The following is a 25,458-nucleotide window of genomic DNA, read 5'->3' as shown; positions in this document are numbered from 1 at the left end:
TTCACACATCAAATATTTTTTTCTACCATGTGACCCCAGGGGGGCTCCGTACTGTCTCTCCAGTATATATATATATATATATATATTTTTTTTTTTTAAATACCCACACCAACCTAGAAGAAGGTTTTTCCTTCTATCAATGGCCCCCCGGGCCTGAGCTGGATTACTCTTCCTGCTACGACTGCTGGATTGATGACTCACTTGCTTAGTCAAATGTACTGATTGTAAGTCGCTTTGGAATAAGGCATCTGCTAAATGCCAAAATTATAAAAATGTAAAGTGGTTACACTCACAGGAACAGGGTTGTCCTCCGCCGTGGCCTCCCAGTCTTCCTTCTCTTGCTTCCCCCAGGTCTGCCTCTGGTCGTAGCTCCAGTCGGCGATTGTGTCGCTGGGGGCAGCCGGGATGGGGGGGGCCGTGCCCACAGAGGAGACCTGCAGGACAAAACAGAGGAGGTGTGGCATCATTCATGGCTGCATGGTGACACAACACTGGTATAACTGCAGGGACGTGTGTGCTAATAGTGATGGTTACACTTACAGTAGGGCTGTCCTCCGTCAGCTGCTTAGCAGCCTGTAACCGGTCAGATGTCTGCATAAGGCCGGCCATCTTCTTATGTTTACTCCGAGTAGATTTTCCACAGCGATTATAAACGTGATCATCCATGTCTACAATATGAAACACAAGGAAGAGAATGTGAAATTATTTATTATATATTTATATATTATTATTATATAATTACTATGAGTTCACGGATGACTGTGAGGCTGTTTCGGCTGCACAAGTGACTGGTGTTGACATCACATTGTGATTGAAGCATCAGTTATCATGACGACAGGTGCAACGTGCCAAAAAGCTGTATCCTATTAATACAGGCGGGCCCGTCAAGCCCATAGACTTTCACAGGGGTCAAGCCCATAGACTTTCACAGGGGTCAAGGCAAATTTCTAATGCACAAATCTCTAACTCAAGAGTCTCCGGTAATTTACACACAAGACCCACGTTGATCCCTACTCAGTGTACTGTACACACACACACACACACACAAACACACACACACACACACACACACACGCTGTATACAATACACACACAAACACACACACACACACACACACACTATATAAAATACATAAATACACACACACACACACACACACACACACTGTATACAATACATAAATGGGTCAATGACGGATAAGGTTTTCAGAAATGCAAAAAGTTAAAAAGTTAAATGATGCATAACACATTTTCCATTAATATTATATTTTGCACCCAAAGATGTGTTAAATAGGACATATTTAGCATAGATTGTTATCATTAATAAAAAAAATATATATTTCACGCCTATGCCATCAGGATAAACCGTCGACTTGGTACTTGGGACATGCTAGCAGTTAGCATGTACCATAACATATATATCATATATTAATTGTTAATTTTAGAAAATATTACATTCGGACACACAATTTACACTTCACGTCATTGACCCAAAATACACACAAACACACACATGCTACATCTCCAACGGTAACGAGCTTCAGTTCGGCCACGAGCGCTTACCTCGTCGTAGCTCTGAAGTCATCCGAGTGGCCAGACTGAAGCCGCGCGCTCTTTTTATAGCTGCGCTGTGTCAAGTGTCACTTGTGACGTCATCCGTCTGATTGACTGCCTCTTGTCCAATCAAATGACTTGGTTCCTTCCATTATGACGTTGAACCCAGTGTGCGCTCAGGCGAATTTACGAACGCGGAGTAACCTACTGTTTCATATCTCCTGTCCTGGATAACTTTATTATGTCTCTTATTATATCAATACACCAGCTCAACCCCTCTGTCATTTCATTGCTATAATACACTTAGTCCAAAAACATTCATGATGAAGTTGATTTCAAGTAGGCCTTCATATACATACCTGTCAACGCTCCCGTTTATAGTAGCCGACAGATATAGAAACACATTGGCCACTGATGTATGGTGCCACTACACGTGGTTAACGAGATGATGCATCTCCAGGGGTTATTATCCTAATAAAGACATTTACAACACGTCTGACTGTCTGTCGCAGGGGTCGGCAGTTTAAAGCACACAGAACGACACAGACGCCATTAAAAAGGTTTATTTTGAAAGTCACTATTTCACTATTCTCGTTTGCCGGAGGCTACTGCTGAGGGAGACATTTACTTGTAAACATACCTTCGTTTTGGGACGTGTTCAAAAGCAAAGGACCGTTTGATCGTCTAATTATGTGTAGTTATGTTGTAATCGAACGGTTTCCATGTATTAACCCTACAAGAAAACTATAGTTTTTTTACAGCATCAATATTCTTGCAGCATCCTTAGTTATCGTTTAGTTTCTAACAGTTTGAGTGGCAATATCTGTAAGTTAAATGATTATCCATCATTGTTATAATGTTTATCTTTAAGTGTTTCGGCATATTTACTACCGTTTGCACAGTTTGGTGGCATGCACGATAGCACATTGTAATTATATAGCATTCAGGCTATTCTTTTTGATACAGGATGCACTGATTAGCATTCGGGCTCTAATTGTTTAATACGAGATGCACTGATTAGCATAAATGCGATGTTCTATGTAATACCTATCTGATTAGTTACGGGGTTACTGTGATACATGTTGGTGCTGGAGGCTGGCTGTAAACATTTACAATATAAAATCCTCTTGTTTAAGCAGTTTACGTTTGAGTCACTAGAGGGCGCCAGTACACCAGATTATCAGTCTTCCCTGTATGGAAGAGAGAGCGGGCCGTTGTTGAAAAATGCGCAGATCCTAATTCACATGAATGTAATTACCCCAGTAGCTGTGCGGGGAGTCTTTATGGTTGGGCTGATATTGGTAGTGTTATTATCCCCGCGGTGCCTGAATATTGTGTTTTATCCTTTACATAAATAATGACATTTCCACCATGAATTGATGCAGAAAAGGCACAAATTGGTGCATATAAATTCACCAGAAAGCAAGAAATGAAGTGTTTGATGCTCATTAAGGACCCCCAGACAGCCTGGCTTCATGGGTCCCCCCGATGTCAAACGCCTCTGGCACCACCTCCGCCGCCTCATTTTGAGCCAGGAAAACCTTTTTCCATATAAATGTAACTTTCCAAAACCCATAGTAAAGAAAACATTTTATTTTGTTAACGTACACACAGAGCAAGAGAAATCTTTTTTTATTACTTAGAATACAAAGTACATTAGCTCTGGTCTCAACAGATAAGCGCTAAGCCACTGAACTCCTATCTCAGAGGTCACACACTATACACAATATATTATACTATACACATTATATTAATGAGCCGTCAGGGTTGAACCTATCCAATCCTTTAGTCAACATGCCATTTCTTTTACATGTACAGATGTCATGTCCATCGTTAACTATGTATGGGTAGCTGTTAGGGTTATCAAAGTCTTAACTTCATTCATGACCTTCACCAGCACAGGTGGACCAGTCTACGAGACGTCTCTTAGACGTGTCACAGGAGACCAGGTGGACAGGGACTTCAGAGCGGACTTCCCTGTGTGAATCGTGGCGGCTCTGGGTCTTTGTCTATCCTCTCTACTCCATTCTGAGGGGGGGAGATGATAGACTGTGCTGTTTGGGTGGGTGAGAGGGGCTGCGGCGTCCCTGTTCTGTCACTAGCTGCACCCTCCTCTGCCTCCTCCTCTCTCTGCTGTACAGAGGAGAGGTATTGCTCCAGCAGACTGCAGTCCTGACTGTCCACCCCGCCACCGCCACCACTGGCCGTAGCCACAGCGCCCTCTATGGTCAGCGCCCGCACCGTCTCCAGAGAGTCGCTCGTCCCACAGCTCAGGAAAGTGTCCTCTTGCACAGTTCCCTGTTGTTGTTCGCTTGTGGACTGGAAGCCTGAATCGGGGAAGGAGAGATCTGTGCAGGTCGGGTCTGCAGTGCTGGAGGCTACAGGCAGGGGGAGCCGGAGAACAGGGTCAAAAAGAGGCCCAGAGGCCACGGCTTGAGGATGCTGCAGCCCAGCCTGAGTAACCTTGGCCAGATGCACCTCGACTGACTGCTGCCACTGCTGCATGGACTGGAGCTGCAGAGAGAGGGGAAATACAGTGAGAAAGTGTGTGTGTGTGTATTGTGTGTGTATTGTGTGAGTGTGTGTGTGTGCGCGCTGAGACTAATTCTAGGCCTGAATGAGGCATACAGTTAGGTCCATATGTATTTGGACACAGACAGAATTGTTGTTATTTTAGCTGTTTACCAAAACATCTTCAAGTTACAGTTATATAATGAATATGGGCTTAAATGCATTTGGGGTAAGGGTATTCACATCCAAATTGAAGGAAGGGTTTAGGAATTACAGCTCTTTAATACATAGCTCCCTCTTTTTCAAGGGACCAAAAGTAATTGGACAATGGACCTATCGCAAAGCCACGCCCCCTTTGAAAACTCGGACAAACAAACAACGCTTCACTGACAGTGACTGACTGACCGTGACTGAATGACATTCAATGACTTACAATGGCGGGAGATGGCAAATTTCTGATTTCTCACAGCAAGTAATAGACATGTATTTTAAAGATTACAACAATATATTATACAGATATTAGCGAGTGTGTCCGAGTGTTTGTCTGAGTTTTCTGCCAGTAGTGACTTTTGCTGTGATATGATTGGACAATTTCTATTTCGGGGCGTGGCTTAGCGATAGGTCCATTGACTCAAAAGCTGTTTCATGGGCCAGTGTGGGCTATTCCTTCATTATTTCTTTATCAATTAAGCAGGTAAAAGGTCTGAGTTGATTCCAAGTGTGGCATTTGCATTTGGAAGCTGTTGCTGTACACATACAACATGCAGTCAACAGAGCTCTCAATGCAACTGAAACAGGCCATCCTTAGGCTGTAAAAACAAAACAAAAATCCATCAGAGAGATAGTGGGAACATTAATACTGGCCAAATTAACTGTTTGGTACATTCTGAGAAAAAAAAGAACGCACTGGTGAGCTCGGCACCACAAAAAGGTCTGGACGTCCATGGAAGACAAGCATGGTGAATGATCACAGGATCCTTTACATGGTAAAGAAAAACCCCTTCACAACATCCAGCCAAGTGAAGAACAGTCTCCAGGAGGTACGCATATCATCATCCAAGTGTACCATAAAGGGAAGACTTCATATGAACAAATACAGAGGGTTCACCACAAGCCATTCATAAGCCTCAATAATAGAAAGGCCTGATTAGACTTTGCCCAAAAAACATCTAAAAAAGCCAGCCCTGTTCTGGAACAGCATTCTTTTGACAGATGAAACTAAGGTCAACCTGTACCAGAATGATGGGAAGAAAAAAGTATGGAGAAGGCTTGGAACGTCATGATCCGACGCATACCACATCATCTGTAAAAGAACGTGGAGGCAGTGTGATGACATGCATGGCTTCCAATGGCACTGGGTCACTAGTGTTTATTGATGTGACAGAAGACAGAAGCAGACGGATGAATTCTGAACTCTGTCTGCTCAGATTCAGACAAATTCAGCAAAGTTCATTGGATGGCGCTTCACAATACAGGTGGACAATGACCCAAAATATACTGCGTAAGCAACACAGGAGTTTTTTAAGGCAAAGAAGTGGAATATTCTGCAATGGCCAGAGTCAATCACCTGATCTCAACCCGATCAAGCATGCATTTCACTTGCTGAAGACAAAACTAAAGGCAGAAAGACCCACGAACACACAACAACTGAAGACTGCTGCAGTAAATGCCTGGCAAAGCATCACAAAGGAGGAAACCCAGCATTTGGTGATGTCCATGGGTTCCAAACTTCAGGCAGTCATCGCCTGCAAAGGATTCTCGACAAAGTATTAAAAATGAACATTTTATTTATGATTATGTTCATTTGTCCAATTACTTTTGAGCTCCTGAAAATAGGGGACGACTGTGTATAAAAATTGTTGCAATTCCTAAACGTTTCATACAATATTTTTGTTCAACCCCTTGAATTAAAGCTGAAAGTCTGCACTTCAATTACATCTCGATTGTTTCATTTCAAATCCATTGTGGTGGCATACAGAGCCAAAATTATGGAAATTGTGTCACTGTCCAAATATTTCCGGACCTAACTGTACGTGTCTGTCAAGTTGAAGGCAAAGACTTACTGAGAACTGAAATCATTTGAATCAGAGGAGTCTGATGGGAGATGGTTTGATACAATTCCCCATTCCATTTCTTGCATTACAATGAGCCTGTCCTCCGATTTCAACCTCCACTAGCCTGCTGCTCTGGTGTGAATGTTCTAAATCACCGCGTTCGTCACTGACCTGCTTCCACAGGAACTTCACAGCCTCCTCCTGAACCATCCTCTGCAGCCTCTCCTCCTCATGCTGCTGCCGCACCCTGCAGACAATGAAACAACACATTTGTACATACAGGGTACATACAGGGTATATACAGGAATCTTGAGGTTAATTTGAAAGTGACAGTTGGATCTAAGTGACAGTTGGATCTAAGTGACAGTTGACACTAGAACAGCCGTGTCTATGTTACCTACTCAGGGTATATACCGTACAGGAATCTTGAGGTTAATTTCAATACCTTTCTAAGACTTTTTAAAGACCTTGTCAATATTTTTCCAGACCTCACCGCCACTTCGAGCTGTAACCGTTTACATCAGTGACACCTTTAACTTAACAGTTTTAGTTTGCAATAGACTAGACCACTATCCTACAACAGAATTTCTGGTTCATCTTTGTTTTTTAATAAAACGAATAAATTCACGAACTTTTACTAAAAGTTTTTAGGACTCAAACTCTTTGGACAGAGTCTAATTCAGAAAAATACCTACAAAATTCAAGACCTCATAAAATCGTGATAAGACTTTTTAATACTTATTAAGGGTCTTGATTTTCCCAAAATGTATTTATCAACTTTTAATATTTTTCAAGACACCGCGGATACCCTGGTTTATCTCTGTGTGACAAGTATGTGAGATATATACGTGTGGCAAGCTTCTTTAAACCCCAACCTGGGTAAGAGGCAAGCACAAAATGTCTTTTCACGTTTTGTACATTACATTGACCTTTTTGGCATTTAGCAGACGCCTTTATCCAAAAGCGACTTAAACAAATACATTTGACTAAGTACCGGTAAGTGAATAATCTATCCACCAGTCATAGCAGGAAAAAGTAATCTATGCTCAGGCCAGGGGCTGTTTGCAGTCGTAATGCTAGAAGAAGGAAGAATTATATATTTTTTAACAGTAGAGAAACTGTACAGGGGGGGGGGGGGGGTAGAGGGGAAGTAAATGTTTTCATGACCTGTAGGAGGGGTGAAATAGTTGAGCTCCTCATCAATAATCTGAGAGAATATTTTTAAAAAAGCCTAGCTGTCAGGAAAGCAATTAACGCGGCGCAGCGGACTAAGCGCTGACCATGTAATCGCAGGGTTCCCGGTTCGATTCCGGCCGCGGACATATCCTGCATGTCATCCCTTCTCTCTCTCTCACCCATCCTTCCTGTCAAATCTCTACTGTCTCTGTCACAATAAAAATGAAAATATGAGTGGGACTGCCCCACTCAGAAAAAATAACTTTAAAAAAGGAAAGCAATTAACACCTGGTTCCTAACCTCTCCAAATCTTTGGACAGAAAGACGATGTGCTCCTGCATCCTGCGCAGACGGATCTCGCACCGCACCTCCATGGCCACCGGGTGGCAGCGGCGGGTGTACAGCCCCCTCCACCACGACTGGATCCTAACAACCGCCCTCTCTGCCACCTCACAGTGGCTGGACCTGTCCGGAGGAGGCATTAGCACTACTTCCTGTTCTGGCGTCGGCTTCACTTCCACAGCACCGCAGTCTGTGCATGCTCCCTGGAGCACTGGGTCACTGTCAGTCTGTGATTGGTCAACGACTACAGCTACAGGTGGTGGACCAGCACTTGAGGTCGAGGTATAGGTGAAGAGGTTGTCAGCAGCCAACACCCCTTCTTCTTCTACCCCTGCCCCCCCCATCTTCCTACTATCTCTCTGTGGAGGTGCAGGGTAGTGGTGGGTGGTGTTTTTGGGCCGGCGAGCCGGGCAGTCAGGTGCCAGGGAGTCGGGCTCAAAAGTCTCAGTCTCGTCCTCGCTATCGGAGCGAGGTGGGTTGGGGTCAGCAGGGTCCGGGTTGACGGGGAGGAAGGTGGACTCGGAGGAGAGCAGGCTGCCGTTGAGTTTGTCTGTCTCGTCTGTGTGTAGTATGTCCTCCAGGTAGAGGAGCTCCTCGCCACGCCTGGGGGCGTCACGGCTCAGAGGGACGGCGGGGGGACGAGAGGAATCACAGCCCAGCCAGGTGTTCACCTGCACCTGCGCCGGCTCTGAACACACACACACGCACACACACGCACACACGCACACACACACACACACACACACACACACACACGCACGCACACACACGCAGGGAGATGAGAGTTCTACAGTTGCGTGTACCCATGGGTGGAGACAGACACTCAGGTAGAGGGGAAAAACAGAGAGAATAGAGAGAAACAGTACTAGGGATCCCGCTCCCCTAGTGAGTTTAGAGCACCAGACTCCCTTAACAGGCTAAAGTACACATACAGGGAATAATATGCATCTGAATTTTGCACTAAACATTCACGTTCAAATATATGATCAGATTGCAGCACGTGGCTATTCTTTCAACAACGTGGTTCTGATCTCCCACCTGTCTGTCTCCTTGGTGCAGCAGGTGAGGTGGCTCCGTCTGCTTCTCTGGCGCCACCTTGTGAGGACGTGTGGCGGGGAGGAGTGTGTGTCTCCACGTTCAGCTGGGTGGGGCGGGGGGGTTTGGGGGAGGAGCCTCCCTCGGTCTGCTGAAGCAGTTGCCTCTGGTGGAACCTGAGAGGATCAGAGGCAGATAGAACACATCAACACTCTAGCTGTCCTAGATGGTTATATATATGTATGTTATGGTACATGTGGGAATGCGGTACATGTGGGAAAACTAGGGTTAGGGTTAGGTGCTACGTCGACTTGGTACATGCTGGCATGTCTAACCCCAACCGTAATCCTAACCCTAACCCTACCCCTAACCTTAACCCTAGCACCGTAGCACCTAACCCTAACCCTAGTTTTCCCACATGTACCGCATTTCCACATGCACCGTAACATGTATACCCCTACCACCAACCAACTCCCTGTGTCAAGTACAAGAGCATAACCAATAGAAATGCAGCGTAGTCTACCTCATTGCAAAGGTGTGGACGGCCCATCCCAGGTGTGTCCCAGGTGTTCTCTTACCTCTGCTTACTCAGGATCTTCTCCAGCTTGGCGTCCTCTGCGGTCTCCAGGGCTGCTCCTCCAGTGGAGGTCAACGGACAAACGGTGGCCAGGTACTGGACCAGCTGGACATGCTGACTAGGGCGATACGAGCGACCTTTGCCCTGGCTGTACAGCCATTCCGCCTTCAACCTGGGATCACATCAACTAGATTCATCAGTGACCTGGCCAGCAATGAAAGTAGTAGTACGGTTGAAAACGCACAAATCCAGTACATGCGTGGTGCCTAATAGCTCTTCCAGTTTCTAAAGACATTACCACCATGCTACTTCTCAAAACAATTCGGCTGGATTTGGACCAGCCACTTTGCAGTCGCCTGTCCATTTCTCTCCTGTGACTAGTTGACTTACATTTACATTTACATTTTTGGCATTTAGCAGATGCCTTATTCCAAAGCGACTTACAATCAATACATTTGAATACTAAGCATGTGAATCATCAGTCCACCATTCGTTGCAGGAAGAGTAATCTAGCTCAGGCCCGGGGCCATTGATAGAAGAAAAAACCTTCTCCTATCACCTTCTTCTAAACTTTTTTTTTTTTTTTTGGGGGGGGAGAAACAGAGAAACAGTACAAGGGGGGCAATAGAATTCCACCAGCATGACTTGACTCACCCTTCCTTCTGGGACACCACGTATCCATCCAGGATCTTCAGACTCAGGCACCAGCTCGTGACGTACGGCCGGTAATCGTATCCAGGCAACGAGGGCGTTGCCATGACGCAGGGGTTACTCATAACGGAGAGTTGTTCCAGCTCATGGAGAGGTGCCAGGTAAGACACCTGTGTGGTGTAGCAGCGAGATAGAGAGAGAGAGAGAGAGAGAGAGAGAGAGAGAGAGAGAGGTAGATGTGGAGTGCAAAGTAGAGACACAAAAAGAGTCAAGTTAGAGATCATCACAATTAAGAAAACAGAGAGAGACTGAGAACATTTAACTATTTCAGAAATGCGGAGAGAACAGGATGATGGAGGGGTCTTCTTTACCTCGTTGAGGTCTCTAATTTCATTTTCTGCCAGGGAGAGGATGGATAGGTGGGCAGGTAGGTGGGCTGGAACAGTGCGTAGTGTTGTGATGCTGTTTCCATGAAGCAGAAGTGTCTTGAAGAGAAATGATGACAGCATGTCAATCACAGTCAGCACAATACACCGGCTTGCACATCGTTATACACTCCCCATGTGCTTTTCATTATCAAATAGACAACATGCCAAGCAATGATTCTATCATCACCCAAACTTTTGGAAAGCTGTCTTCTCACCTTTAAAGCCGACAGCTTGGTCAGGTCACCAATGGTGGAGATGTTGTTGTCAGACAGGTCCAGGTGTTGAAGAGCCACACAGCTGTTGAGTTGCTCAATGACCTGAGTGCAAAAGTGTATCGATTTAGTCTGGGGATTTTTTTGTGAGTGACCAATACCCCATTAGTGTTAGTCAGTTTATTCTAACAGTACTGATTTGTAAATATAAATGACTTGAACATACATACTATCACTTAAACAAGTTGGCTGTTCATTTAGTCACAAAAAGGCTACTGGAGGATAGAAATGTTTTCTTAGTGACTAACTAACTGGCTGAAGAGAGGTTGTGCTTAATAGTCCTGGTGTGGGAGTAGTCTATAGTTACAGATCTGTTTTATATCTAGTCCAAAATGCCGCTGGCAGGCTGGTGTCAGGCACTAAAATGAGGGACCACATCTCCCCTGTCCTCATCTCCCTTCACTGGCTCCCAGTGAAGAAGAGAGTGAAGTTCAAGATCTGCACCTTTGTCTATAAAGCTCTCAACAGTCTCGCCCCACCCTACATCAAGGACCTCCTGGACCAGTCTTCCTCCTCAAGGCCCAGACCCAGGCTCAGGTCCGACGACCAACTCAGCCTGAGGGTCCCACGCACCAACCTCAAGAGGAAGGGTGACCGTGCCTTTGCGGTGATGGCACCGACCCTGTGGAACGCGCTCCCTTCTGACATCAAGTTTGCCCCCTCTCTGGACTCCTTTAGAGCCAAGCTAAAAACCCACCTCTTTGTCAATGATGTTCCCTAAGTCAACTCCCTATTTGTTGTGAAATGTATGCCTTGAGATGTACGTTTAAGTCTTCTGTGTCTGATTGCTTTCCGTGTTCCTTGTCTTTCTCTTTATCTGTTCCTTTACCCGGGCTGCGCCCCGGGCCGATGTAAAAGTTGGATGGGGGGCGCATTATAAATAAAATTAACATAACATAACATAACATCTGTCTCTGTGGAGGCTCCTCTCCCAATACCTTGATGTTGTTGCCCGTGAGGTTAAGCCACTCCAGGTGTGGCAGGTCTCTCAGCCCCTCCATGTAGCCGATACTGTTATTGGGCAGGTTCAGAACTCTCAGCTCTGTCAGCCGGGACACACCCATCATCCTCACTAGACGGTTACCAGCAACAGACAGCTGCACAGGCCACAGAGGTGAGAGAGAGAGAGAGAGAGAGAGAGAGAGAGAGAGAGAGAGAGAGAGAGAGAGAGAGAGAGAGAGAGAGAGAGAGAGAGAGAGAGACACAGAGAGAGAGAGAGAGAGAGAGAGAGAGAGAGAGACAGAGAGAGAGACAGAGAGAGAGACAGAGAGAGAGAGAGAGAGAGAGAGAGAGAGAGAGACAGAGAGAGAGACAGAGAGAGAGACAGAGAGAAAGTAGCACAGCAAGACAAGACGATAAGACAGAGCCAACTAGTAAAAATCAATGAGGTGCATTGACACAGTAAATATGTCCATAATGTCTTGTCGTCAGCACCACCTCCTCTGAGACCTGGAGAGAGAGAACCTACAGTACCTGTTGGAGGCCCGGGCTCCTCTCCAGGTGGTCCAGTTTCATGATCTGGTTTCGGTCCAGGATAAGCGTGTGCGTGTCCTCGGAGCAGGTGAAACTGGGCTCCAGTTTTTGCAGGCCCTGTTCCGAGAGGTCCACCACAGGACCTACAATGGACATGGAGAGAGGCGAGAAGAGAACAACTTTGAGTTGAACGGATGCAATCCATCATACACACGCTAGCTATCACCATGAGCACAGTACATAGAAACAATATCAGTCATACAACGTGCACAATAACATGGGGGGCAAGCTTATAAATCGACTGTGTCTACAGACACACCTTAAGGTAGATAAGAGAAGAACAAGGTCAAGTCAAACAGGACACTGACTAGGGGAAGTCTCATTGAATTGGATACAAATGTTAACATGCACCTGTAATAGGTCCTGTATGTATTCCTGATTTAGCAGAGGTTTTATTTTTAGAGAAGTGCCTAAACTCTAAACTTTTTCAGACACATTTATTTATGATTCAATGAAGTCTAAGGAAATAATAATTTGAGAGTAGATAACAGTGAGTGTACACATTTAGACAGTCGTGTGTAAAATAAACCTCATTGTTAGATCGTCATTTTACACCAGTGCTATAGTATGATTGTGTGGAGAAGAGGATAGTTAGTGGGTGTGACAGTGTTGTTAAAAACATCTCACTTCATCATCTTGTGCAGCGCAAATGACTTTGAGAGAGAGAGAGAGAGAGAGAGAGAGAGGAGAGAGAGAGAGAAGGAGAGGGAGAGAGAGAGGCAGACAGAGAGAGAGAGAGGGAGAGAGAGGGAGACACAGAGAGAGAGGAGAGAGAGAGAGAGAGAGAGAGAAGGAGAGGGAGAGAGAGAGAGGGATGATAGCCCTTATTCAAACCTCTTCTGTGTGATGTTCTGCATAATACAGATCAGATGACTGTGTCTCTCTCCCTCTCTTTTGCTCTCTCTCCTTCTCTCTCTCTCTCTCTGTCTCTCTCTCTCTCTGCCTCTCTCTCTCTGCCTCTCTCTCTCTCTCTCTCCTTCTCTCTCTCTCTCTCTCTCTCTCTCTCTCTCTATACGATAAGTCAGATATAAAGCTAGTAGGTCAATGTTGTCAATGTTTTGTGTATCCTAAACTGGACTCGTTGAGCAAAACATTGACAACATTGACCTACTAGCTTTATATCGGTATTCAATCAGTGTCTCGTCGTTGGCTTAGTGTCTGTCAACCCACGAATACCATAGTTATATATACACGACTTACCAAATGTCAAACCTGATACTCCCATCTTGGCGCAGTACAGAGACGAGACTGAGAATCAACACAACTGTCATGGACCTCCTCGCCAGCCCAGCTCACACAACAGAGAAAAACGGCTGAAGAAATGTAGTTAAAAACTGTCGATTTACCGGAAGTGTAGTTCTAAAATATCAGAAGTGTCGTAGCGGAGCGTTATGCTCAATTTCAGAAAAACTACAAATACTGTTTTACTGCAGTGCACCACGGTAGCGGCTCCGGGTTAAACATTTTTTTTTCAATCGAGGTAAGTAGCTACCTGCAAACCACAGAATGATCTAATTTAGTAATTCTACTGTGGTTATACATATATATACACATATTTTAAATACCATCATTTTGTTCAATGTTGATTTGTTCGTTTCGTTCGTTCCGCCGCTCTGTCATCGCCATTACTTCCCGCTTGTTTCAACGCCAGGCAACCGATCCGAATTCTGATTGGCCAAATTATCAATTTGGAAATAGATCAGATCAAATCATATTGACAACTAAAATATTTATTCTACTGATTTCAATAACCAAATGGTCCCTATAGAATATTATTTGCTAACGGGAAAAAATATAGCTATATAATTTTGGGGGGAAAAAGTACCCATAACTTCGTTTCCGTTTCCTCTGTCGTCCTTTCCGATTTTGCGCCCCCCCTCAGCCATCATGAAGTGAGTTTACGGGATATTATCTATTGCCATCGTTGCCTTAAAATGCTACGTTTTCTGATAAAACGATACTATTTAGCACAATAACATGTTGATCTTCCAATAATGATGAATCTTACTCCGTTATAGGGTCGAGTTGTGCAGTTTCAGTGGGTACAAAATATACCCCGGCCATGGCGTCCGCTACGCCAGGATAGACGGAAAGGTACAGCGCGTTGATTCCCTACAAGTGTCAAAGTGTACCTCAAATATTATAAAGTGTTTCTGGGTCCCTTGTGCTTGACCGTAACAAGCCCTGCTGCTACTAGCAATGTGGAAATGAGGTAGACCTGTTTAGTAATCTAGTAATTGACGTATGAGTGTGTGCTAGTTGTCCAGGCCCTTTATGAGAGGGGTAAGAGAGGGGTAGACTGTTTAGTAATCTAATAATTGACGTATGAGTGTGTGTGCACCCTTGTCTTGGCCTTGTGTATCAGATCTGTTCTGCCGGCTTTCTAACACGTCAGCTGTCAGTTGTTCTCTATGCATGTCAGTGTTGTCAAAATGTGATAGTTAAATATGGTCTTAACTCTTAAGTTTACTTTGTCTACTGTATGTTGTATGTATCGTCTCTGTTGCACTTGAAGCATGAAAGTACCATGCCCAAGACAAATTTCCCCTCGGGGACAATAAAGTATAATCAATCAATCAATCAATCAAAATGTCTCTCCCAGGTTTTCCAGTTCCTGAATGCAAAGTGTGAGTCTGCTTTCCTGGCCAAGAGGAACCCCAGACAGATCAACTGGACTGTGCTGTACAGGCGCAAGCACAAGAAGGGCCAATCTGTGAGTTAACTAGCTGTGTGTGTGTGTAGTGTATCTAATCTATACCATGTTACTGGATCTCTTAAGACCCATACCCTTGAATTGAAGTCACTCACATGATGTGGCTGTGTGTTTTGGCTGCGGGTGGCCGGTGTGCGCGGTCTCTGTCTGTGTTATGTGCCGTCACCAGGTTGTGTCTTACGGCCTGTGTGGCAGTGCTCACTCCACACCTGTAGCCATAGAGCCACTGGGAGATCCATAGTACTGGCTTTGTGATGTCTCTGACTCTTTAACCACTGGTCAGCCTCCATACTCTCCTACAAATCCATTTAATTACAAGACAAATTGTTATAAGGCAGGGTTTTTTTAGGAATATGTGGTATTAACAGAGGTTAATGTCTGCCTCCCAAGTGACATTTGAAGTTGAAGCTAGTCATTCAATGTGTCATAAGGAAATGTCAGCCCTGTATGTTTTCTATCTGCAACCAGTTGTACGTTACACTCCCATGAACAAGTCCTCCTTCCTCCTAACAGGAAGAGGTGACAAAGAAGCGCACTCGCCGTGCTGTGAAGTTCCAGAGGGCCATCACCGGCGCCTCTCTGGCCGAGATCCTGGCCAAGAGGAACCAGAAGCCTGAGGTCCGCAAAGCCCAGCGTGAGCAGGCCATCAGGTTAGTACCTACCTGGCTAAACCCGCCAGAAACGTCCTTCACCTTCACCGTGCTCTGCAGCTGCTTTTTAACAATAAGGAATCCAATCGATGCAACAGAGTTTATGTAGCCATGTCGATGACACATTTGAATGTTGTCTTGAAATTTGATGCCAGAATGGTGGATAGCAGAGTTCCAGACTGAGCTTTTGGACTGCACTTACATAGCGCCTTTATCCAAAGCGCTTTACAAAGGCCTCTCACACACACATTCACACACCAATGGCGGCAAGCTACCATGTAAGGTGCCGGCCCGCTCAGTGTCTTGCAGACATGTGGCCAGCCGGGGCTCGAACCGCCGATCTGCCAACCTTGCGATCATTAGACGGCGGCTCTACCTCCTGCGCCACAGCCGCCCCTGAATGTTGTTGTGAAATTTGATGCCAGAATGGTGGATAGCAGAGATACAGACTGAGCTTTTCCTCAGTCGCACAACCAACTTGTTTGGTGGCACCAGCACATGATTTGATCGCACCAAAATGTAGTTGAGGTAAAAATAGAAAAGAGTAATTGTCTTCTAACTTTGCCATTGCATTATGACAATTTTTGCTCTTATTTAAAATGGTCTTGCTCTTAAACAACGCATACAGAATCGCATTGCATACTACATAGCCTACATTGGCGACTCCCTAAAGTTTGGACAGATATCTATTGCTTTGACAGTGAGCGGTTAGTGGTATTGCCTACCTTATAGGACTTTCCCTGTTCCAACATCAATTCATCACCAGATATGTTGTTTTCCATATAAGGCTTTCACTTAAGCAGGTGAAAACTACCGGAGATTTAGTTTTTCAATAGTGGTGCTTCTGAATGTAACTGGTCAGGGGAGATGAGAAACAAGGTTTTGATGCGATCCTCTAGTTAACAGTTCTGGGGATAGAACCCCCCCATTCTGGGGATAGTCAGACATTATGGATAGTCTGCCGACCTCCGACCTTGCTGTATCCATGACTATTTATACTGAACAGCACAAGGCAGCGGGACAGTCTTATTTGGTGATGGTGTAAATGTTGCGCTACATGTGGGAATGCGGTACATGGGAAAACTATGGTTGGTGTTGGGTTCTACGGTTAAGGTTAGGGTTAGACATGCCAGCATGTACCAAGTCGACGTAGCACCTAACACTAACCCTAGTTTTCCCACATGTACCGTAACATAAACACTGAACAGCAACATGCATGGCTTAAGAGGCCTCATTTCATGGAGCTGATTTTTTGTTTAGCTTTGTTCTTTTTACCACCTGTTTGTTTGCTGTGTCAGATGTACATATGTTTAATTTGCATCTTTTTTGTCACTTGTGGTGCTTGCAATGCCAGTGAACTTTGTTGGTTAGTAGAGCTTTTGCTAGTGCCGTCTGTTCAGCCTCTGTTCCTCCTTCCAGGGTATCCGCGGTGTCTTGAAAAGTATAAAAAGTTGATCAATCAATTTGGGGAAAATCAAGACCCTTAATAAGTATTAAAAAGTCTTATCACGATTTTATGAGGTTTTGAATTTTGTAGGTATTGTTCTGAATTAGACACATGATGTGGCTGTGTGTTTGGCTGCGGGTGGCCGGTGTGCGCGGTCTCTGTCTGTGTTATGTGCTGTCACCAGGTTGTGTCTTACAGCCTGTGTGGCAGTGCTCACTCCACACCTGTAGCCATAGAGCCACTGGGAGATTCATAGTACTGGCTTTGTGATGTCTCTGACTCTTTAACCACTGGTCAGCCTCCATACTCTCCTACAAATCCATTTAATTAAAGGCAAATTGTTATAAGGCAGGTTTAAAAACGTTTAGTAAAAGTTCGTGCATTTATTAGTTTTATTAAAAAACAAAGATGAACCGGAAATTCTGTTGTATGATAGTGGTCTAGTCTATTGCAAACTAAAACTGTTAAGTTAAAGGTGTCACCGATGTAAACGGTTACAGCTCGAAGTGGCGGTGAGGTCTGGAAAAATATTGACAAGGTCTTTAAAAAGTCTTAGAAAGGTATTGAAATTAACCTCAAGATTCCTGTATATACCCTGAGTAGGTAACATAGACACGGCTGTTCTAGTGTCAACTGTCACTTAGATCCAACTGTCACTTAGATCCAACTGTCACTTTCAAATTAACCTCAATATTCCTGTATATACCCTGTCTTTCATCAGAGCTGCCAAGGACGCCAAGAAGGCAAAGCAGGCAACCAAGAAGCCCTCTGCCACCAGCGCTAAGGTAAGAACAGCCCTGGTCGTACACTACCCTTCACATACTCTCTTCTGTTTTAGAATTAGATAGTCAACTAACACAGCTTGTCACACACCATTCATTCATTCATTCATTCATTCATTTTGAGAGCCTGCTAACAATGTAAAGTAGTGTTATAGTTAATTAGGTAGCAGTGGGGAATTACTCACTGAATCCATTGCATTGCAGTATTTTGACATGACTAGCGAGTTTGTGTCGTGATTTTCAACAACTTTGAAGTGTATTTCCGTGTTTCAAAATAAAAGTGAACATTTTGATTGGTTCGCTTGTGTCAAATGATAAATGAATTTCACCTACTTAAAAACGTGTTGTTTTTCCTGTGATATAACCACTTGTGTGTTGGGCAAAAAGCACATCATGGTTTAGAAAATGACAGTAAGGGGATACAAGTAGACCATGTCTCCATGTCTAGAGAGGGAGGAAGAGGGAGAGGAAGAGGGAGGGGGAAGGAAGGGACAGGGAGAGGGAGGGGAGAATGAAAGAGAGCGAGGGAGAGTGAGAGAGAAGGAAAGGGAGGTAGAGAGAGACAGAAGGAGGGATGGAGGGAGAGAGAGAGAACTCCATGTTTCTAATCTGCACTTAATCTCCTCTAGGCTCCTTCCAAGACTGCACCCAAACCCAAGGTGGCAAAGACCATGAAGGTTAACGCACCACGCGTTGGAGGAAAACGCTAAAGCGTTCAACTTTCTTATGCTGGTTATAAATAAAATTCTTGGTAAATACTGATGTTTGTTGTATGTGATCCTGTTTTTTGAAGGTTGTATTAGTTTCTGTTGAATGTTTCTGTCTGTTGCAGATGATTGGCTTGGCAATGGCCTTTTCAGATTTAAGTTGGGTCTGACAGACTTCCTAATTGAGGTTTTCAGTCTGACTAAAGGCAATACTATGCATAATGTCTAAATTGAGAATGCAATTCAGATTAGAACTAACTGTTTTTCCATCAGGAAAGTAGTCTCTTTAGAAGGATCTGGAGAACATCATTTTATAAGCCTGATAAGAATTGGATGGGTATGGTTTGGGTGGTTTGTGTTGGATAAATGACTTGTCAATACACTACTAATCACCTAGCTGTTAATAATTCTTGCACTAATGAATTCTATGCTTAACCTCACCACAACTCTTATCGGATCATACATGAAATGCTCTACTTCTTTACATCTTGGTTGAGTATCTGGCAGTGGAGTTAATCATGCAGTAATCATTAGAACCAGCAGGGGGAGACAGACTACAATTCTCACCCTGAACATTGGACTGACTAGGAGGGGAATAAGAATGCAACCTAACAACATGTTATGTATCTTAACAATACATTACCAATGGCAAATATGTTGTAGTAAACCTTTCCCCCGCTCTTATCATATCACTATGCAAGTTATTTCAAAATCTCCAGCCATTGAGGATATACAGGTTAATCGATAATTGATAAGGATAATGATAATCGATAACATTGATAATGTTTTTACTCAGAAATGAAGCTGGAAACTACTTCTGTTATGCTGAGTTTTTAATTCAATAAACAGGTGTTAGTACAAGTAAGGGCATGTCCATTACATAGCCACTTAATATGTTAAGAAAAAAACCATCTCCATGCGCCTGTGTGTTTCCAACAGTACAGCAGGTGTTCAGAATATGGACCAAAGGAGGACGATCAGTTATTGCTACACAATCTAGCATGAGAGGACGACTGCTGCGAACATAATACGATCTCGTAAACCAACAGCGGCCGTCATCTCCTACATTATCATACATTTCCTGACTGGCTCCGTCAGTACCATGACAGTTGTCAACAACACTGCTGCACACAGGCAGACATGTTATAATTATAACAATCAGGGTTCTTGTAGATCAGGAAAAGGTGGCTAACATACTGAGGATGGAGCAGGATAAGGTTTTCCTGATACATTGGTTGTTAAGTACATGGTGTGCAAGTATGACGTAATCATCCTCGGATGTAAAGATCTAAAGATAGTTACCTCATCTATTAAATAAATTAGTTCATGAAGAAAGACATTAAATGAAAAAGTGAGACCCCTCCTACAATTTATTCGGTGATACAGTACCCCTTGAACCACATTCAACATAGACCCCAAGAACTTAATTATTAGGAAATATTTTTCATGATGTATAATAATTACTACGCTCTAAGGTCATGGAAAAAGGAACACTTCCAAAATGATATGATATAGTATATATTAATCATGAACAACTTAAATTAATAATATACAATCATAAGCATGAAGTAAAACTTGAAAACAAAACACTACTACTAATAAGAATACTTAAATACTTGTGCGTTGATGACAACCGTTCTGCGTGGTTGGTTAGGGGTTAAAAATTCCATCATCAACCTGAGGACATCATTATTTCAGGCATAAGCGGGCTCTTTTCTATACTGAAATGGATGGTATGGTGTGGACATGGAGAGGTCAGAGGAGGGATGGAGCTCAGCGGAGAAGGGGAGGGTTTGTGCCCCGGCGTGGAAGCTCCCTTTCAGTCCGTGGGGTTGGATGAGTAGTGAGACTGGACGCTCAGGAGGACTGAGCGGCCTCCTTCGCCAGAGCCTTCTGTTCCTGTTTATGCCTACAGAGCAACAACACGTTAGATACATACCACATATTATGCATGTTGAGCAGGGCCGGTCCTAGGCATAGGCGAACTAGGCGGTCGCCTAGGGCGCCAAATGCCCCCAAAAGACATTTAAATAATTTTGTCTCTATGAATTTCATGTCTATGAAAATATGTCTCAGCCTACTGTCTATTTTTGTTTTGAAACCATTGTTGTCCATATTTTTACTGTTGAATGTGTGGGTGGTGATGAGGCACTACTGGTGGCTTAATGTAGTGGGGGTGGTGGTGGCGCCCCTACATTTTGGGGGGAGGGGGGGGGGGGCATCAAATCATACTCTCGCCTAGGGCACCTAAATGCCTAGGACCGGCCCTGATGTTGAGTATAATGTAAATGATCCTTCTTTGTAAAACACAAGAACTATCATCAACCCTCTATGACAGGCACTGTGGTGATATGTACACACCACCACCACTGATACAATATCTGTCTATATAATATATAATGTCTATTGAATTGTAGACATTAAGTTAATCGATAACCATGGTTTCTAAATGATCCACATTTCAGAACCGGCTACTGTGTACTGTCACTAAATATACGGCTTAGTTCTAAAGAACTGATATGGGTAATTGACAATGTTGATGCACAATCTGTGTTCTATTTCTGTGCTCTAAGAGGGGTCCACTCACTTCCAGATCCTTGTCAGCTGGGAGATTCCTGCACCGCCAACAAAGAAGTTGACGCAGAAGAGATTCCAATTCTTTGGGATGATGACCAAAGAGTATCTGGACCAAATCAGACCTAAAGAAAAGAAAAGAAACATAAATTAAACTGTTGTTCACAATAATATTAATACAATAATAGTATATACATACATAATATACTACATATTTTGTTCAGACTTAAAAAAAACGTTTAGAAAAAAGAAGAAGAAATTGTTTAGAAAAAACATAGCACAAGTAGGCGTAAATGTTATTGGTAATATGATAGAATGTTTTGAGCCCCTCAAGTGGCTGGTTAACTCCACTGTACCTGTTGCTGTCAGCACCCCAGACTGGTACATGCTGAGTTTGTCTGCTGGTCGGCCCATATCAGCCAGCCCAGCACCAACCAGTCCCTGTGTGCACAGAAGAGATTATTCACATTAAATAACCATTAACAATCCTTTTGTTTTACTATGAGTTTTAACATTCACTTGGCAACTCAGTCCTTCACATTCAGGTCAATTCCTACATTGCCTTATTGAAACAATGTAGTTTTTAGAAAATGCCTTACCCATTTGAACATCGGGGCCCAGAAGAACACAGTCTTTGGGCCTAGAATGACAGAAATGAAAACAATCCATGAGAAAATCAGATCAAGATATCAAACAATGCAGACGTCACATCCATGTTACTGTAGGCCTATATCATAGAGTATAATCTTACTCCGAACCATTCCTCCTTCATTGCCACCACAGTTACAACGCATTATTAGGTTAGCAGCTGAAAAACTAAAAGAAAATGTGTGACCGATCCTAGATCCCAAGTTCAAATGGGGCTCTGTGACTGTCAGAAGCACATCCTCCTGTATGATATACCGGATATATATATAGATATATTGCTATGCAGATAACACTCAACTCTTCCTCTCTTTCCAGCAAGTGTCAACAGCATGTCTTACAGACATTTCTGCTTGGATGTCAGCCCCACCACCTCAAGCTCAACCTTAACAAGACTGAGCTACTCTTCCTCCCTGGGAAAGCGTGCCCTCTCCAAGACTTCTCCATCACAGTAGAGAGAACTCTACGGTGACCTCCTCCCAGACGGACAAAAACCTTGCAGTGAACCTTGACAACCTTCTTATCCTGTGCGGCGAACATCCCAGCGACAGCTACGCTCCTGCAGATTCTTCCTCTACATACAACATCAAAGGATACGACCATTCCTCACCAGAGAAGTAGCACAACTCTTTTTTTTGGGGGGGGGGGGGGCAGTCCCACTCATATTTTTCATTTTATTTGACAGATACAGTGAATATTTAGACAGGAAGGATGGGTGAGAGAGAGAGGAGGGATGACATGCAGGATATGTCCCCGGAGGACCGGGGACCCTGCGGTTACATGGTCAACGCTTAACCCGCTACGCCACCTAAGCGCTCCAGACACTTGTCATCTCCCGCCTTGACTACTGCAACGCACTCCTGGCCGGGCTCCCCACCTCCGCCATCAGACCTCTGCAGCTCATCCAGAACGCTGCTGCCTGTCTGATGTTCAATCGCCCCCAAATTCTCACATGTCACCCCCCCTCCTTCACACCCTTCACTGGCTCCCGGTAGCAGCTCGGATCAGATTCAAGACCCTGGTGCTCGCCTACTGGGCGGCAAAGGGAACAGCCCCTGCCTACCTGCAAGCAATAGTCAGCCCCCCAAACACCTGCCCCATCTCTCTGCATCTTCCACCTCTGCTGGCCGACTGACACCACTGCCTCAGCGTGGGTGCAGCAGTCGTACTACTCTGTCACAGCTTTTCACCGTCCTGGCCCCCTGCTGGTATAACGAGCGTCCTACTGCTGTCAGGACTGCAGAGTGCAGTGGGGTGCAAGAAGTTACAATTAATGGATTCCACCAAATATCAAGACATTCTAGAAGCCAATATCATTCTAGAAGCCAATACCATTCTAGAAGCCAATGTTCGAAGGTTAATCCAGAAATGTAAGTTGAAGAGAGGTTGGGTATATTCCAGCAAGACAATGAACCCGAAGCATATCTCAAAATCAACGATGAAGTACCTCCAGGAAAGACGGATGAATGTTTTGAAATCGCTATCACAGTCCCCCAGACTTGAATATTATTGAAAATCTGTGGAGAGATCTTCTCAAACATGCCGTGCATGCAAGAAGGCCAAAAATAATATTTCTGAGCTAGAGGTGTTGGAAGGGGAAGGGGAATGGGGAAATATTCCAAAAACAAGGGAAGACTCTAGCATTATGACTGCCCCTGGCCCCTAGAATAGATGACTTCCTCTTGCTATGAGGAACACTTGAACGGGTGAATACTGAAAAGGAGGGAACAGAAATGAGGCAGCACTCCATCTCAGCCAATCATCAACAGGGAGTGGGTTAAAAGCACCACCCCTCATTGGTTATTACTGTCGACTTAGATTAACCTTTGTTCTACTCTAATAATAGTCTAGATTCCAAAACTCAGTTTGAACCCAACATGAAATATAACGAGTGCATTGCAATGCAGACAGTGCAGACAGTGAAAACAAAAAACACGAGACAGATTTAATCAGAACATTATTACTGGCTGAGCCATCACTAAATGTGATTTCAACTACATTATATTTTAAAAAAAACTAGGGTCATTTAAACACTGAAAATCCGTAGCAAACAACAGTCTTTTAGGAGCCTAAACTAAAAAATTAGGACTAAAAATTAGGACTATGTCCTGTTCAGCAAAAGGAACCGTTCCTGCTCCACCGGTCTGACCAGCTCCAGACATCATATCAGCTTTCTGACACAGACAGAAGGTTCACTCCAGTTCTTGTTATGTCTCCTTCCTCGACTGTGAGTGGAGGTCACTTGTCTTGTTCATGGACACATTCATTCAATTACACATTTATTACACATCACTAGTGGTCATTAAACATGGGTTGAATTGACTTACTCTCTTTGATATTCCATCCACACAACAAATCACACACAACCCTATTCGAGCTGCATACATAAAATACACACAAACAATGCAATTATTACTGTGCATTGTTGGGTTAAGGGTTAACTAAATACTAATCTCTACACGGCTATAAACCTAAACAGGTGCTATCTCCACATATTTAGTAGAGCCGCCATAAATAAGAGGTTTCGGGTTAAAACACTGCGATAAGCAATGAGATAAGATAATGTTTTGTTGGTTGCACATTATGCACTCTTCCTCAAGGCCTCACTGTCACAATAACAGCGGTCACCTGTCTAGACACACAGCACACAGCCTGATCCATGGCTACTGTCCTCCTGTACTTCCACGGCGGTGGTCCACCCTGTGGTCTTTCTCAAGTACAAACCCCTGAGGTACAGGGTGGGGTGTTGTGTTGTAGTCTGGCTTATGTTGCTGTGCTACTCTGCTGCTAAAGTATACAACCCTGGTGTTAACACTTTTACTGGGGACCTAATTGTATATAAACCCCTCAAAAAAAGTTTGGAAACGCTTTTTTTGTTGATTATTCCTCCCCTTTAATAATACCAATTGGTATTGTATTTTATATCGTTGGAAAGCCTGATTAGTCACCTTTACAACGAGGTACAACTTGTAAGGATCGTGCATTCGTGGAATGAGTAACACAGCTAAACGTGTGGGTAGCGGCCCAAAACCAACCCGTTTATACTTCCTGGCTTCCACGGTAGTATGATCATATTCATTACCTGCAGGGTGGTTGTACAGAGGTCTCAGCTTGGCCGGCAGCATGTGCTCGATGTTGTTCAGGATCCTGTGATACGAGGCTCTCAGAGCTGCCATGTCTGCAAACAGGCTGATGTCTCTAGTTAGCTTTAACCTGTTCAGATGACCTATGCTCGCTATGCTACCTAAGGACAAGGACTTAGCACCCTGTTGGCTGTCCTGGTGTCTCTTCTGTTAAACGCGCAGATCTCATGCAATCATAAAACAATTCTTAATTAAAATGTCACGGGTTTTTAGTTTTAAAACTCTATTTTTCTCTAACCTGTCTGTGCAAATCTATGTAGCCATGTAGCACCTAGCTAGCTCTCATCTCTCATCACTGGACCCTGCCTGTCACTGGAGCAAGGACTTTTCATCACCGCGCAACCTAACCTAGCTACAGAATAAACCACAACCTAACATGGGGGTGCGTTCGTAAACTGCGTTCTGAGAGCGCCGGAGCGCACACTGGGTCCGACGTCATAAAGGGACCGTGTCATTTGATTGGACGAGAGGCATTCCAAGAGTGCTGATCAAGAGTTGCAGAGCGAGTTTACGAACGCACCCCATATCTACCAGATTAGCATAACACTCTGCTATTGGTGCGTTGGGCCAATCCTCCTGACACGATTGGTTTAAACGCACAGAGGGGTTTGTTGACAATAAATACATGGAGGATTCTGACCCGAGTTAGCCTGTGTATTACTTA

The 25,458-nt window shown here is 44.1% G+C and overlaps 3 protein-coding genes across 3 annotated transcripts; 1 reads left to right on the top strand and 2 right to left on the bottom strand.

The window, feature by feature from the left end:
• Positions 1-3,516: 3,516 nt before the first annotated feature.
• cep97 (centrosomal protein 97) lies at positions 3,517-13,358 on the bottom strand (the record flags this gene model as incomplete). The annotated part of the gene is made up of 11 exons (XM_080537039.1): positions 3,517-4,068; positions 6,291-6,366; positions 7,596-8,325; positions 8,676-8,848; positions 9,251-9,421; positions 9,904-10,070; positions 10,272-10,385; positions 10,544-10,645; positions 11,539-11,697; positions 12,074-12,216; positions 13,334-13,358. The coding sequence occupies 11 exons, from the start codon at positions 13,356-13,358 to the stop codon at positions 3,517-3,519; spliced, it is 2,412 nt and encodes an 803-aa protein (XP_080393165.1).
• Positions 13,359-13,980: 622 nt separating this feature from the next.
• On the top strand, positions 13,981-18,487 carry rpl24 (ribosomal protein L24). The gene is made up of 6 exons (XM_080537359.1): positions 13,981-14,025; positions 14,152-14,227; positions 14,736-14,846; positions 15,360-15,496; positions 17,665-17,728; positions 18,355-18,487. The coding sequence occupies exons 1-6, from the start codon at positions 14,021-14,023 to the stop codon at positions 18,433-18,435; spliced, it is 474 nt and encodes a 157-aa protein (XP_080393485.1). The 5' UTR covers positions 13,981-14,020; the 3' UTR covers positions 18,436-18,487.
• A 1,295-nt stretch (positions 18,488-19,782) lies between these two features.
• Positions 19,783-25,118, bottom strand: LOC308161447 (mitochondrial pyruvate carrier 2-like). Its single transcript, XM_080535469.1, has 5 exons — positions 24,734-25,118; positions 21,606-21,646; positions 21,363-21,447; positions 21,020-21,131; positions 19,783-20,341 (listed from the first exon to the last, which is right to left on the bottom strand). Exons 1-5 carry the CDS (start codon positions 24,825-24,827, stop codon positions 20,290-20,292), a joined length of 384 nt encoding a protein of 127 aa, XP_080391595.1. The 5' UTR covers positions 24,828-25,118; the 3' UTR covers positions 19,783-20,289.
• Positions 25,119-25,458: the final 340 nt, after the last annotated feature.

This window comes from Nansenia antarctica (genome assembly GCF_963989245.1).
Source record: "Nansenia antarctica genome assembly, chromosome: 7".
NCBI lineage: Eukaryota > Metazoa > Chordata > Actinopteri > Argentiniformes > Microstomatidae > Nansenia > Nansenia antarctica.
The sequence above is the reverse complement of the archived record's forward strand: the minus strand, read 5'-3'. Positions and strand labels throughout refer to the sequence as shown.